General features: G+C 40.4%; 1 protein-coding gene across 1 annotated transcript; it reads left to right on the top strand.

The window, feature by feature from the left end:
- Positions 1 to 11,616: 11,616 nt before the first annotated feature.
- On the top strand, positions 11,617 to 14,436 carry LOC123081601 (serine protease Do-like HtrA). The gene is made up of 7 exons (XM_044504151.1): positions 11,617 to 11,948; positions 12,084 to 12,230; positions 12,325 to 12,479; positions 12,692 to 12,979; positions 13,134 to 13,264; positions 14,130 to 14,247; positions 14,323 to 14,436. The coding sequence occupies exons 1-7, from the start codon at positions 11,750 to 11,752 to the stop codon at positions 14,434 to 14,436; spliced, it is 1,152 nt and encodes a 383-aa protein (XP_044360086.1). The 5' UTR covers positions 11,617 to 11,749.
- The last annotated feature ends 2,306 nt before the right edge of the window (positions 14,437 to 16,742 follow it).

A 16,742-nucleotide genomic window follows, 5' to 3' on the forward strand; every position in this document is an offset into this window, starting at 1 on the left:
AGTGAATCTGTCTTGTTGGATCTTGCTGGAGCACGAAGACTTTTGTACTTGTACGCGTGGTGGTCGCCATGGTCAGCGCTGGCCGGGGAAGGAGGATTAAGCGATGCCCAGGGAAGGATAGTAAGCAGATCTCGGTGGAAGACAAGTGGCCGCCATCGAAGGTGAGCAGGCGACCCATCGGGGAAGAAGATCAAAGCTCCCTATGAAGAACAGGAGGTGGCGGTAGCTCCGTATCGTAAAACGCAATGAAACTTTCTCTCTGATTTTTTCTCGGATGATGTGAATATATAGTGTTGGAATTAGGTCAAATGGAGGTCCAGGGACCCCACAAAGCCTGGATGACACAACCAGGGGGAGGCCGCACTAGCTGCCCTTGTGGGTCCCCTGTGTCTCTTCTGCAACACTTCTTCATTCCGGTATTTTTCATTTATTCCAAAATAATTCTTCAGGAAGTTTCGTCAAATTTTGAGAACTTTTATTTTTGTACAAAAATAACAACACAATAGTTCTGCTGGAAACAACGTCAGTCCGGGTTAGTTTAATTCAAATCATGCAAATTAGAGGTCAAAAGAAGATCAAAAGTGTTTGGGAAAGTAGATACGTTGGAGATGTATCAAATCCCCCAAGCTTAACTCATTGCTTTTCCTTAAGAAATTCAGTTGACAAACTGAAAGTGATAAAGAAAACATTTACAAACTCATTTGCTTTTGTTCGTGTACATAAGTTTAACTAGCAATGGAGTTTCAGCAAATATCATGGAGCAACCAAATATATGATAGCACTTAGCAGCCACAGTTAATCATATCCATAACATAACCAGATAGCGAGCAATAATGCTATATCTTAAATGCCAACACTGATGGAATGGTATCTCACTAACCCTTTTTGCACTAAACATTGTAATCCAGTATAGCAAACATCTAGTCATACTCACATACAACATTAATTAGACCACATGTATGTTAAACTAACAATGACAATAACGCTCTCTATGTTGGTGCTTGAATGAGAAGGTGATGACTCAAAAAAAACATAAAGTAAAAGAAAGGCCCATCGCAAAGGGGAGCTGAGATTTGCAATGTTCCAGAGCTCACCGTTTGAAACAGAGATAATTGCATTTTGAAAGGTGTACTTTTAGTCAATAGTTTACGACAGGGTATCTCATCATCATCTTATATGATAAACATGCGTGAGAGTGGTTCCCATGATTAACACTCCCCGTCCACCTTTGGCATTCCATAAACCATTGCTACTCGAAACCACATGTGCCTACCAACATATCTTGGGGAGGAGTGCTTTTAATTTGTTTGAATGTAGGACTGAGTGTCCCATTACCGGCTCTTTTTGCAATATTAAGACAAGTACATGTCATACTCATCTAGAGGAACACAATATTATTCATACATGATGGCGCTCTTCCCCATCGCTCCATAAACTTTCCGGGCACACAAAACAAATATTCATTTGGATGGTTTAGAGGTGACACGTGCAAATTTACTTGGAACAACAGAGTAATACCGCATACGTATGATAACCGACATACTTTTGGTTTTAAGGATTTGGATGCACAAACAGTATTTCCACCTAGTATGGGCGAAGGTTAGCAATTGACTGGAAAGCGACCAACTAGAGAGCGGCAACGGTCATAATCATGCATTTTGAATAACCAACATTGAAAATGAGCATGATGAGGATATAAACACTCCGAACATAAATATCATACATGCAAGATTGGCTTTGAATCAATTGCATGCGCGAACATGTGCCAAGTCAAGCCACTTGATTCTTAAGAGGAGGACATAACATGCCACATCATAATCGATGTAATGCATGTTTCTACCCAAAATAACATAGTATCCACTCCTAACTAATTAGGCATGGCATGAGCAACCGTCAACTCTAATCATCATCACGCACATGTTTATCCATAATAAGTTGAACCAGAATTATTAAGGTAAACATATTAACAAAAACATAAATAAGTAGAGTTCATACCAGCTTTTCTTCACCACTGTCACTTCATCAAATCATTGTCATTATTACCTTTAACTTGCACAATCAAATGGTGTGAAAATCTAACATAGTGCAAGTGTCGTCGTGGACTAAACTGGTATCTACAAACATTATATACAAAGGAGAAGACATGAAATTTTTCAGTCTTTCATTAGTTCAAAGATAAAGCATGTAACAACCAATTTGGAAATTCATTTTGTTGTTGACTCCTTTTGGAACACGACTCAATAAGACACAAAGAAAGATTAAAAGAAACGGCAAAGAGAAAGGACAAAGGGAAACAAACAAGAAGAAACGAAAGGAAAATTAGAGAAATCTTTTTGCTCTTTTCCGGAAAAAATAGCAAAAGAAGAAGAGTTTAGACAAATGCACTTATATATTTTTGAAATTTTTGGTTTTTCTAAAGAAAGCAAATAAATGAAGATTCTACGAAAAATGAGTAGAGAGAAAAATATTTACACCGAAGAACTTCAAACAAACGACAAAAGAAGAACGAGAATATTTTTTGGATTTATTTTTATGAAAGAACCAAGCAAATAAAAGAAAAAAACTAAAAAGAAGCGAGAAATATTTTTGGGTTTTCCAGGTTTTAACAAACAGGCAAAAGAAATCGAATAAAAGTGAAACATTGGTATACAAAGGAAATTAAGAACACCGACAAGTATAATGAATGTGTATGACACATGAATAAAATGTCAATGAGAATACATACTCTCCCAATCTTAGGCCTGGGCTCGCTCCCACTGATTAGGCGGGTAATAATCCTAATGAAAACTCATTATGGACCTTTGTGCATTTAACTCCGGGAGGCGAGCAGCTTCCATAGCTGCCTGATGCGTTTTGGCTTCCTCATATGTAACATAATATATATCATTTTTTGTCCTGCTGGTCAAATAGAGTAGGAGCAGGCAAGGTAATAATAACTGGATGTGATACATATCAAACACCAAGCTATATTGGTAAACATTAGGCTCCACTCCATAATCAGTAAATCTGTGACGGTTCATAACCTCAAAATCGAGCAAGCTAGTGGGAAGCTCATAGTCCATGTTGAACTTAATAGGTATTTCAAAATAAGCAGTAAGACGGGTAGCATAAATCCCTCCATAAATATCACCGCTGCCTACATTTCTACTTAGTCTACGCGCAATAATAGCTCTCAAATTATGAGTCCAATCACCATGCAAAGCCATATGCAAAATACTTAAGTAAGGAGCACAAGTAGCACTAGGGTCCTGCTTACTAGTCACACATCTTCCTATAAAGTAAGCAAAGTAATGAACAAAGGGAAATGAATGTTGCCGATTCTACCTTGAGTAACTCCCCTAGTTTCATCATTACAAAGATTCATAAGGAATGCCTCATAGTCTCCTCGGCGAGGCTCACTGAGCGAACCCTAGAAAGGAATTTTACATATTTCACAAAACTCTTTTAAAGACAATGAGATGGCTGATCATATAAACAGAAAGCTACTCGATGCCCAGTGCGATTAGTGGTGTAATTAAAGTTTTGGACAAAGGTGTTAGTAAGGGGATGATACTGTCAACACTTATCTGCAAGGAAGGCGGTCGGACCAGCATTCTCCACAAATTGTTCTAATTCTTGCCTAATGCCCATCCAATTGATGAACGTTTTACATGGCCATTGGCATTCTGTAGAGAGTTATATCCTTGTTCATGATAGGTAGTTCTTGCTGTACTCCATCTCGAAGAACACTTAGATAATAACTGTCATGGAATTGTCACGACAGATGTCCTAGGGTGAGGACTTAGTCGTGAGGCCAACGCATCTATGTGGTAGCTTGAGAGGGGTTGAGCAAAATCGAGAGACGCAAGGCAAGACAAGGGTTTAGGCAGCTTCGGGCCCGGGAAACATCATCCGGTAACAACCCTACATGTTGTTTGTGGCTAGGTCTCATTATCATCACGAGGGAGTCGCCGTAAACCGGCTCTCCTAGTTGTGTCTAACCCTTAAGATTATTTCTCCCCCTTCCCTTTGGGGTGCCCTGCCCCTCCTTATATAAGTTGAAGGGGCGGGTTACATGTAGAGTCCAGCTCGGATTAAGACTTAAACTATTCTGACTTCTCTTCATGGGCTTCTTAACATCTTGGGCTTCTTAACATCTCGGTCTTGTTAACCCCCGGCGACTCTGTCCGTTGGGTTATGACTGTCTGCCGGGTTATGACTGTCTGTCGGGTTACGATTGTCTGCCGGGTTATGACTGTCTGCCGGGTTATGATCTGTCTTAACATCTGCCGGGTTATCATCTGACTTAACACCTGCCGGGTTATCATCTGACTTAACACCTGTCGGGTTATCAGCTGACTTAACACCTGCCGGTTTACCGTCTGGTTTATCATCTGACTTAACTGTCAGCCGGTTTATCACCTACCGGTTTACCATCTGGTTTAACTGTTTGCCTAAACGGTCTGTCTGTTTACCATCTGCCGGTTTACCAAGTCCCAGCTAGGTTATAACTCCGGCCGGGTCATACCGTGGGGTATATCCCCGACAATAACCTCTTCATTCTCTCCATTTTCTAGAAAAATTTAACAACTCATAAAAAGTAAACAAAACTCAACATAATTGATAACAACAACTCCTACAAGCTTGTAGAGGCTAAACCATGCATCAAATCTACTTAGGACCAAGCTTGTAGAGACTTGGGATATCACACTCTTGTAATGGGGTAACTCAGCCCTTTATTATTCACAACTATGAACTTGGTACAATTCTTTATTTGTGGCTACCTCTCACTACTATGACATCTCTGTCTCTCTCACTTGGTACCTCTTACTTCATTCCTTTCTTGCTTGCATGCTTACTTACATGGAAGGGGTGGCACCCCTACAACACAATTCTAGATAACTCCGTACAATTATCTTATTTCTAGATTACTCTACTATTTTCCTTGAACCATGCCCAATGTTTATTCTAGAGTATCTAATTTCTAGATATTTCCTACTACATCGAAATATCTTACTCTAGAACTTCCCATAATTCTAGAATTATCTCTAAATCTCTCCACCATGGTTATTCATGTAGCTTCTAGAACCTTCTTCCAAATATCCTCCTTTCTCATGAAGTATTCCATAATATTCTAGAAGATTCATGAAGTGTTCTTCATATTTCTAGAACCTTCCTAGTATGCATTGCATATCTCAACAATGTTTGTTGTATCTTTGTCATGATCGTGTCTGCCTTTCCTGAGGAAGCTTTATCAGTTGTCGTATCCCATTTGATAGTAGGGCTCTGCGTAAATGGGTACGCGCAAGGAGCATCGAGTATTGTGGCTCGGGATCTTCCTGGGAAAGCACTACTAAATTTAAATGCTTCTGGTTGGTGGTAATTATTTTTCAGGATGATGAACCACCTAAGTATTTTTCTGTTATTTATAAGTATTATGCATCACAATCGTTGGTTTTGATACTGGGGGTGCTGGTAGTGCATCACTATTCTTATTGGACTGTTCCATGCATAGCATTTCTAGATTTACATGTACTTTGCATTTTCATAGTATGTCAAGATTTCGACAGATCACCGAGGCTCTGGATGCCGCCCTATCTAGAACACACTGGCCACACCATAGTGTCAACCACACATAACAGGATCCAAGTGTGTTTAGAACCCAAATCAAAATGCAATGGGGTTATTTTTCTAGTGGGATTTTTTGGCGTTTTCGGTGGTTTCTGGTATTTTGGGTTAATGCTAGACACTGGGATGTGGCTTACAGAGTTTACGGGGTGGCTGACCTGTCCTGTTTTAATTGGCCCAAAAATCCTCCCTGAATCTAGCAAAGTTCCTTTTCCTCTCCTCGCCCATAATGGTGGGTAGAGTTTACAGGATATCAAAATCAGCATCAAATCAGCATAATTCCTGCTCCCTTGCATGGCTTTTCAAAGTTGCAGCCAAATCAATGGCAGAGCTACCAGATTTTTCAAAGCCTAGGCAAACTGAAAACTGAAGCACTCTACTTTGGTTTACCACAAATCACAAGTATCACACGTTCAGATATACGTAATGTGAACATACATGGACATATAAGATGAGATATTAATAACAAATATAATGCGCCGAATTGTAGCCATTGAAGGAAACTTGGTTCTCGGTCTTGCGGTGGTTCCACTTGTTGTAGAATTCTAGTGGCAACCAAATATTTTTCCCCCATTCTATCCAAACTTTAAAAAAAGTTTAACTGGAACTGCCCTTAATCGATGTTTAATTGAAGGATTACGTGTGAACCCAATATTTTCCCTGTTCTATCCGAACTTCCAATAAGCTTAATTGGAACTGGGCATAATACATGTTCCGTTGCAGGATTTCACAGTAAACTAGTGGTTGGGGCCCGCCATTGCGGGCCGCTTGAGAAGAAGCTATGCGCACCTCACCATCATGTCAAAAAATTTAAAAAATATTCTCCCATCACGTGGACATCACAACCATCTTAAAAGCAAAAAAAAGCTTAAAAAACTTTTCTCAAAAAAAAATCTCCCTACCATTTTAAAAACTCTAAAGAATATTTTCTCACTATGACCAACCAGTATGCGCCACATGACGTAGCTGGTTGGCCACCATTCTAGCGCACCTTAATGTGTTTAATTGCAGAGCAGCTCACCTAAGTTGTCGCGTGTGTGCCGCCGGAGACCCTCGAAATCGCTGCCTGACTGGTACCCCGTCTCCGAGCACGGGCGCACGCCGGTGCCATCTGGCGGCCGTCGTCTCGGGCGGCCGATCGATTCGCCTCCTCTGCTTCTATCTAACCGTGATGGGTGCCTACGCCGACTCAGTCCTGTAACCCAGAATCAGGAAGGAACGTGGGCCTGGCCTGCTGCTAAGGAAAGAGGAGAAGCTTTCCCGCAGCGCTGCACAAATGGGTCGGCCCAGTATATCCTGTATTCTCCGTCCTTCGTTGTTCCTTCTTCATTTTTTGCTAAAAAAAGTTCCATCTTCATTTCTTATCACTCCTTGTTTCTTTTTTTGTTTTCCTATGTTTTTTCTTCTGCCTTTTTATTTCTTCCCTGGTTTTCTTTGATTTATTTCTCTATATTATACTTTGGTTCTTCTGTTTCCTTCGGAATTTTCTCCGTATCTTTGTTTTCTTTTCTTTTATTTTCTTTTTTACATTGGTTATCTCAAGTTTTCACTGGCTTTTCTTTTTCTGTTGTTTTTACTGGTTTTATTTGTTTCTTTATCTCTTTTCTGTTTTATTTTTTATTTTTATTTTTTTCTTTAATTTTTTTGTTTCTTTCCTGGTTTTTACCGGTTATTTCTTCTTCTTCTTCTTCTTCTTCTTCTTCTTCTTCTTCTTCTTCTTCTTCTTTGATATTCGTTAGTTTTCTTTGTTTTTCTTTTGTTCGTATGAAAAATATTGACCATGGTTTTCAAAAACTTTAAAAGTGTATACAAAAATGTTGATCATGTATAAAAAATGTATAATACATTAAGTAAAAGTATAAATTAAAAAAAATATTTGAAATAATTTATTCAGTATTTAAGAAATGTTAGACATGTATATAAAAATGTTTTGATGTATACAAAAAATATATATTGTGTGTAAACAAATATCTATTGCCATTAATTCAAGAGATTATCAACATTTTATTTATATACACGTTTAACATATTTTAAATACATGATCAACATTTTGTTCGACATGTTAACATATTTTAAATACCTGATCAGCATTCTTTTAATACACACTATATATTTTTTTGTATACATAAGAAACATTTTTTGTACATATTTAACATTTTTCAAATACTTGACTAACATTTTTAAATACTTGATTAAAAATTTTTAAACACATTTAACATTTTTCAAATACTTGATTAATATTTTTAAATAATTGATTAACATTTTTCAAATGCTTGACTAACTTTTTTTCCATACACGTTGTACATTTTTTGTTTGCATTAGAAATATTTTTTATACATGTTAGCATATTTCAAATGTTGATTAACATTTTTTTAAATAATTTATTAACTTTTTTTTATAAGCGTAGAATATTTTTCATACACATTAGAAGCATTTTTTATACACGTTTAACCTTTTTCAAATATATGATTAACATTTAAAAAATATGTAAAGTGATATTTTTATTATATATATATATATATTAGACTATTTTAAAATATAAATAAAAGTAAAGAATAAATCAGAAAACAAAAACATATAATACACAAAAGGAACAGGAAAAAAACAAGTGTTTAATGCCCTACACGCTGGGCCGGGCCATTAGCGCGGGTGCTTGAAGCGAGTGCTCCTGTCGTCTATGAAGCGAGGTATAGCCACACATATACGGAAAAGCTTATTTGGCGCTATCGTACAAGCTAACTCTTAACACAACATGCAAGAGATATATATCGCTCGTATCGATTCCTATTAGAAACCGCCTCTAGCATCTGCGCGATTAGGCTGGCCCAGAAATCAGATTGTTGCTCGGGTTGTTGACTGGTCTGGCTTTCTCGTTTTGATTTCTTTAGTCGTCTAACTGTCTGAATGACAAGTATCTAGGCATACCTTTTGATGCAGGTACGTCAAAGTTTGGGGCATTCAATATCTGAAAGGTAGGTTATAGAGCAAGGTGAAGGGGTGGATTGAGAGAACGTTATCCACAGCTAAAAATGAGGTGTTGGTTAAATTAGTTGCACAAGTTGTGCGGGTTTATTCTATTTCTTGTTTTAAACTGCCAAGGGGACCATGTGAGCATCTTAATAAACTCATTAGGCAATTCTGGTGGGAAGTAAAGAAGGGAAAAGAAAATCGCTGTGGGTGTTACGGAAGTCTATAACTCAGCCAAAATTCATTGGAGGTTTCTGATTTCGAGATTTTGAGTTATTCAACCTTGCACTCTGGCAAGACAATCATGGAGGATTTTTCAGCACCTGAATTCTTTCTGTGCACAGATACTAAAAACCGCATCCGGCATAATTCTTCATTACCGATCCAATGCCTACGAGCTTTTCACATACTGTTCTTCGCTTATTTACTTTTCCGTTGCTACTGTTACAATCACTACAAAACCCAAAAATATTACTTTTGCTACCGTTACCGTTACTTCCATACTACTTTGCTACTAAATACTTTGCTGCAGATATTAAGTTATCCAGGTGTGGTTGAATTGACAACTCAACTGCTAATACTTGAGAATATTCTCTGGCTCCCCTTGTGTCGAATCAATAAATTTGGGTTGAATACTCTACCCTCGAAAATTGTTGTGATCCCCTATACTTGTGGGTTATCAATGTGCATTACCAATAGGGCCCAGAGATACCTCTCCGGCAACCGGAGTGACAAATCCTAATCTCGATCTATACCAACTTAACAAACACCATCGGAGACACCTGTGGAGCACCTATATAATCACCCAGTTACGTTGTGACGTTTGGTAGCACATAAAGTGTTCCTACGGTATTCTGGGGTTGCATAATCTCATAGTCATAGGAACATGTATAAGTCATGAAGAAAGCAATAGCAACATACTAAACGATCAAGTGCCAAGTTAACGGATGGATCCCGTCCATCAAATGACAACACATGTCTATGGCTAGGAAACTTAACCATCTTTGATTAACGAGCTAGTCAAGTAGAGGCATACTAGGGACACTCTGTTTGTCTATGTATTCACACATGTACTAAGTTTCCGGTTAATACAATTCTAGCATGAAAAATAAACATTTATCATGATATAAGGAAATATAAATAACAACTTTATTATTGCCTCTAGGGCATATTTACTTCAGGATCATGGTTCTGGTCTCTCTGTTTCCCTTTGTGACATATGAAGACATAGTGTTGAAGTAGTCAACCAGGGGAGGTGGCGCCGTGTGGTACGAAACGGGCATGCTCGTACCAAACGCCGTCTGGCGGGGTTGAATCCAGCAGATCTCGGGTAGGGGCTCCCAAATGGGTGATCTTGGCTTAATGGTAACAAGACAAAGAGGGACACTATGTTTACCCAGGTTCAAGCCCTCTCGAAGAGGCAAAACCCTATGTCTTGCTTCTGTTTTATTGATTGTGGATGGGGTACAAAGTACATGATGATCTAACTCTAGATTGTATGTTAATGAATCTAACCCTACGGTCTAAAACTCTTGGCTTAATTATATGGCACCGGGGGTACCTAGGGTTTCATGTAGGTCGGTTACATGAAGGGATAAACATGCTGGTGATTCAAATGTGTCTTGGAGTGTGTGCAAAGTCTTTGTAGGATTCCATCTGGTGTACGCCATTGGGAATGACAAACATGGCCCACTTGTTAATTGTCTGGGGGTCCTCGGCCCAGCCCATGATTGGGGGACCGATGTGGATAGCACCCCTAATCTAGGACACCATCATTGTCTTCGCCTCCGGACTAATCTGTGCGGCTGGTCGTTATCCCACTTGATCACTTCATAAGGTAGGTTATTACCATGTCAATCAACATAATTGTCACCCATAATTGGGTGTTTCCCAACTAGTGCTCCAAAATCTTTTCTCCTATAGAATACTGGTTAAATTGGGCAAAACGAATGAGCGAACATAGTAAAATTCTGGAAATCCTATAACTACAATGCAAAACAATGAGTGAAAAGTGAAGAAAAAAATGGACTCATAAGTGCGCAACCGTGGCCATCACCGAGGGTGCCGAGGAGGCGGACGAGGGAGGTGGAGCAAAGGAGCATGGGGTAATACACCGGTTACCCGTGTAGACGCATATGGGGACGCAGAGGACGTTGTGACTAATGGGAATCGAATTGAGGGTGAGTCTGAGCCGAGCCAAAAGACAACATCACAACATCATAGGAGAGGCCACCGTCAGATGGAAAGACAAAGGCGACAATGATTTGTTGCCCTTGTGTGTGTGGGGGGGGGGGATAAAGTTTGTGAGAGAGACGGTTGGAAAGAGAGCGGCAGCGGCGATGTTGGGGGGGGGGGGGGGGGGGGGGGGGTTAGAGGCGAGACACCAGACTCATGTATTGTAAGCTGGCTTTTTAAGGAGTCCGGTTGTAGATGCTCTTAGATGAAACAAGCTTCAACTAGACAATAGACAAAACTTTAACCAGACGACTGCTCAAACGAAAAATTTGCAACCATTGACAAAAAAAATTCAACCATATATGGAAAGAGCTAGCTCTAACCGGCGAGAGAAAAAGTTTCAAAGAGACACGGCGCAACTAGAAAAGTTGCAACTGCCGACAAAGAAATCTTCAATTGTATATGGAAAAAGCTTCAATTGGCGACACAAAAAACTTCAACCGGCGACCAGGGGAGGGAGACGAAGATGGTACGTGTTTTTTATTTTTTGCTGGAATCAGTGACACGAAAAGCTGTAACCAGAGAGTCGATTTGCTGGGACCGGCATCAGGCAGTGGCAAGCTGCGACGGTGGAGAGCGGCTGGTAGGTGAGGGAGGTGCTCCACACTGGAGACGTCGCTGGGATCAAGGGGGAGAGGATTGAGGGGTGGGCAATGGCGTCGAGCGAAGACGAACCAGCTTCAGTTCAATCTGAAGCGTTCACGGAGGGCCAGATCGGACGCTCGCGCGGTGACCGGCGCCTACCAGTACGAAACCGACCGTCAATCTGCCAACAGACTGACACAGTCCGGAAACTAACACCGACCACAACGAGGCCTTAAATAGGACGGCGTTGGCGTCGACTGAGAGTCTGAGATACACCCCCCAAAAAGATACTCGACCAATAAAAGACAGAGTCGGCGGCGCGATTGCAAAGGGGATCGGCGATCAGAACAAGAAGATGAGTGCGGGTGTGGAGAAGCCAAACAACAAAAGGGCCACGGCGGCCGATCCGACCAGCCGAGGCGATGCCGACGCCAAGAGGACGAAAAGGAATCTGGGGAGCGACGGGGAAGATACTCTGTCGCCTGGTTCCGTCGACCATGCGTACGCCCTTGTCTTTGCCAAGATTGCACAAGACGAAATAGACCAAGAGTCGGGTATATATATGATTGCGCCATCCCGTAGCCACTATCCAAGTTTTCAACCGAGAAGTCCTAAATAATTATACAAATTGTCTTCCTCTGCTCGTGTATGATCTGATCGATATCTGTTAATGTTCCTGCAGCCTGTAGCTCCCAGCCCTGTGCAAATTCCTACAATCGCTTACTTCAAACCTCCGACCTTGTTTCACACTGATGAGCTCTTTTCTATCCGTCGATCTGGAACAAAGGCCGTGCTCTCGGCAGCCAAATTTCTTCTAGGGGTTTCATCCTCTCTCGGTACGTGCATATGTGGTCTTGTACTACGTACCCTCCATGTTTCGGATTGTTCGTCGCGCAGCTTGATCGTATATCTTGTGCTTGAATCACACAGATGGTGAACCACTAAGACGGTGCTCTGGCTTCTGGATTGATTGGGATGAGGAGAGCAAAACCGGCCTTGTTCTGACAACCGCGTGGCTGATTCGCGCAAAGGATGCTCCTGTCAGCGTCTGGTCAGGCGGTGAAGAGTATGCTACAAACGCTGATGTGAGTCAATGTGTTTCTTCTATTAATGTATTTCTTTTCAAACTGGTTCCGTCGTAAATAAATAAATTAATCTCCGGTGTAAATCTAACTAGTTGCAATTCACATGTTTTTTTTCTTGCTATTGGCCTTTTCAAATAACAAAATGGAAACAAAACATGTGTTTGCTTACTATTCAAAAATCCTATATAATCAGTCTCACAACTTTTTCTTAGGTCACTGTTCATTTGCTAAATGGCACCAGTGCAAAGGGCCAGCTGGTCTATCACCAGCCCCACTATGATCTCGCTTTCCTGAATGTTCAGATGGATCAACCAATCAAGTTACCATCTTTTAATGAAAAAGATGTAGAATTTGCTCAAAAGATTTTTCGACTTGGAAGAGACAATGCCTTAAATCTAAGGATAACATATGCTAGAGCAGAATATCTGAATCCAACCATGTATGAACGGTACCACAATATATATTTCCGTTCTCCAGATGGCCATGGCGATGATAATGAGGTAATATATCTTATCATGAGATAGTATTGTATAGATTTGTTACAATTTTGAGTTTTGTTTCATGACAACTTTGTGTTCTATATTGCTATCTATTGTTATAAGATTTTCCTTGTTCTTGCAAACTCTCATATGTTGCCAATATGAATTGTTGCAGTATGACAATGGGGGGCCAGTTATTGACTTGGGTGGAAAAGTGGTCGGAATGGTCAATGACCTTGAGAGATTTGAGTCTTTTATACCTTCTTCCATTGTGCTCAATTGTTTGGATTCATGGAGGAAATATCGGTACGTTTTTCCTCTCAGTTCTGTAATGGTATCAATGAAAATGTGTTCTCCCCTATTGTTTCTTTTTTACTTATTGTTAGAAGTCGAACTATTTCTCGTAGTATCTGTTTTATCATTTTTATGCAATCTAATGAACATAAGTTATGTATAGATTCTACAACAAGGTGATCATTGTTGTGTTTTATTATGTATATATACAGAGAGATATGTTAGTGGCTGCAATATATAACTTTACAACAATAATCATTTATAAGCAAATCAAGAACTGGGTCTAGACAAAAACAAACATCTAGAACCACGCTGAGATGCTGAGAGTACAAATGGATTATGATGACAACTAGTTATAAGAAGGGTTCTGCTTTGATGTCCTTAGCCAAGTTCTAGAGTAAAGTTTAATGGAAAAAAATATGTTTAAGGCTTTTCTCTCAATTTTGATGGACAATTTTCCTGAAGCCATCTTTTTTCAAGGAGAGTTTCAAGTTAAACCTATGAGATATTCATGAACAAATGTATTCTCAGCCGTTCTCAGTCATAATGAAATATGATGTACTCCCTCCGTCCCATAATATAAGAGCGTTTTTGACATTGTGTCAAAAACGCTCTTATATTATGGGACGGAGGGAGTAATTCTTTTACATAATATCATGAAAGTCCCTCTTTAGCATTTGTCAACTACTATGAATGACTCATCCCCTTTGGGCCTTTCTAAAGTCTATTTGAATCAATTAATTGGTTATTGTTGTGTTTTTTGACATGTTAAGATAGAAGCTCGATTCCACCAAAGATTGCTTACTCTGAAAGTGTTATACTTGCGCCTTGTATACCTTTCTTGAAATATATTAAATGATTATCTGATTTGATGTAGGCATTTCGCCCGGCCCCATCTTGGAATGACGTTTAAGGCCATCGAACTTCTAGAACCTTCTCATGTTGACATGTTATGGCGTATGTATAACATTGATGACGGTCTTGTTGTTCAAGAGGTAGGGTAATTATTTCCTCGAGGTGCTCTATTTCTCATGCATGTAGTGGTTAATTATTTGGCAATTGAAACCTAGGTGTCAAAAGGATCTAATGCTGAGATACTCGGAATCCAAAAAGGTGATGTTATTGAATCTATCAATGGAAAACGTGTTTCTACAACAATTCAGGTGGGTGTATTAATGAGGTGAAAATAAATTATATTTTTGTGATAGTTGTTGGCTTCACGGTCTTGACTGCAATGTTTTTTCTCTGCAATTATTAGTTCGAAAATATGCTGATGAGCACATGCAAGGTCCCTTCAGGTGTTGAAGTTCATATTTCTGTAAGTACATTTCTATATCATAACAGAGGTTTGCTTGATCCCTGCCATCCATTTCTTTGTGCTGATGTATTATTAGCAAAATGCTAGCACTAAGAGATTTGCTTCGCTAACTCCATAGGTTGGGGTGTTTCACACACTCAAAAAAGAATGAAGCACCATAGAGTTGACTGCAAATTTATCCGAACTTGGAGAAGTCATTACAAGCTAGGTACACATCTCCTCTTTTAATTAGCCCCACCCACAAATTATTATTTCAATTCTCTAGTATTATATTCCATTTTTTGCAGATAATTATTATCCAGATACAGTGCTAGCACTAAGTATGTAAGCTTATGTGTGTTGTGCAATACACTCTTACGTGAAACCCATGTGATGTTTAAAATATCATACCACACCATAAAATATGCTGATATTTTGGAAGTTTATGGTTTTCGTAAATAGGTGGTGTGCAGCAGGTTGTAGACTTCCAAGTTTTTGGGTTTTTTGGAACAAGAGATGCATGTCTGTGCTTGTAGGTTTGTTGATGGGCGCTAACTTTGAGTTGTGTGACATTTTGCAAAGAATACAGATTAAATATTGCTTGCATGTTCACTCTCTGTTTTCTTTTTGGATGGGAATACAAAACATTCGCCTTGAGAGAGGTGGTTTGCATGCCAAAGAGGGATTGTTTATTTGACACTCATTCTGTGTTATAATTCGTCACAGGTCCTACAGGCTGCCAGATTGAGGACGGATGTTTCTATAGTGTGGTATACTATGATGGATACTTACCTGTGACCATATGTAATATGCTAGATATATCTTTCTCTAATAATAAAGCACGGATTGACTCCGTTGGTTCACCGTCACAATACGCTTCTTCCCGTGATTTTACGCTTTCAGTTTGAATTTAAAACATATTCGAGGTGGTACTAAATTTCTGTCTCGGTAATTCAATCATAGTTGTTTTCTTTATTTTGCGTTCTAAAGATTGGCCCGTTGATTGTGTACATAAATACATAATTGGGCTGGGCTTTCCTTCCCTCAAAAAAAAAAGCGCAATGTGTGGCCGCATTACACCCGGTCTCTTTCGTCTTCTTGCATTGATCTCTTTCTTCCTCGCGGCTGCTCTGCAGCAGACATGGACCTCCTTCCTCTTCTTTGATCTCACCCGATCTCCTTCTTCAAGGGCACAATTCCTTCTCTTCAACACATACCAGATCGAGGAAAAGAAACTATTCGATTTGTTATTAGATCGAGAGGGAGAGGTCACGGGGACCAAGCACAAAGTCGTCAATGCCGTTGCTCCTCACCTCACTGATCCCCTTTGTTACGCCGCCGCTGGTCCTCACGTTGCCGCTTGATCGGCATCGAGGTTGTTGGCCAAATCAATAGAAAAATCAGATTGGGATAGAGAGGTCACGAACTCACGGGTACCAGGCATGAAGTCGAGAAAAATTAGATCAAGATCGAGAGGGAAGTGGCGAAGGGCGAAAGACTCGCAGGCATCGATGACTCCTCCACCGGAATCGCCGCCTGGTTCTCCAACGACACGCTTCATATGCGTACACACTCATGTCATTGTCCTGCTGACGACCCCTGTGCTGAAGGAGACAAGGAGAACGACTTCCGGTTGGGATTGGGACAACTCCTCCTCGAAATCAGCTGCAAGTTCTCCTCTCTTCCATGGACGGGGAGTCGGGGACATGGTGCCCTGAGGCTTGGCTTGGTTCGATGGAGCAAGAAGAATTTGATGGGAGGAAATCATTGACATGTTGTAGTGGGTCTTGGAGTCGTTGCAAAGGAACCAGCCTCGAGGCTATTGGACGGGAGTCGGCGGGCAGGGGATGGAGCGCGTCATGGCTGTTGGGCTCTGGTGCAGGCATCGCGAGCGCATCCCGAGTACATCCATCAGTCAAGGTGTCCACCCACTATACAGTTCAAGATGCCGCTGCCAAGCCTACCGACGAGAATATACCAGTCGCAACTTGCATATTGTTACCATCGCTTGGTGATTCTTTTGCTACTTCGAGGGCCACCAGCAGCACCGGCTGCGAACTTTGCATTGCTGGTATGTGTTTGTGGAACTGTTTCGCAAATCATGTCAACGAGACTAGCAAATTGAAGAAACATGGTCTGAAGATATTAGCGTATACTGTAATGTAGATTCTCCCAGTGAACATATCAGAATAG

The sequence above is a fragment of the Triticum aestivum genome, chromosome 4A, assembly GCF_018294505.1.
Source record: "Triticum aestivum cultivar Chinese Spring chromosome 4A, IWGSC CS RefSeq v2.1, whole genome shotgun sequence".
NCBI lineage: Eukaryota > Viridiplantae > Streptophyta > Magnoliopsida > Poales > Poaceae > Triticum > Triticum aestivum.

What these genes read in the sequence shown, in the direction of transcription:
- LOC123081601 (XM_044504151.1), top strand. Translation starts at nt 11,750, where the DNA reads ATGAGTGCGGGTGTGGAGAAGCCAAACAACAAAAGGGCCACGGCGGCC. An exon ending in GCCATGGCGATGATAATGAG is followed by an intron (nt 12,980 to 13,133) that starts GTAATATATCTT and finishes GAATTGTTGCAG; the next exon opens with TATGACAATGGGGGGCCAGT. An exon ending in ACGGTCTTGTTGTTCAAGAG is followed by an intron (nt 14,248 to 14,322) that starts GTAGGGTAATTA and finishes ATTGAAACCTAG; the next exon opens with GTGTCAAAAGGATCTAATGC.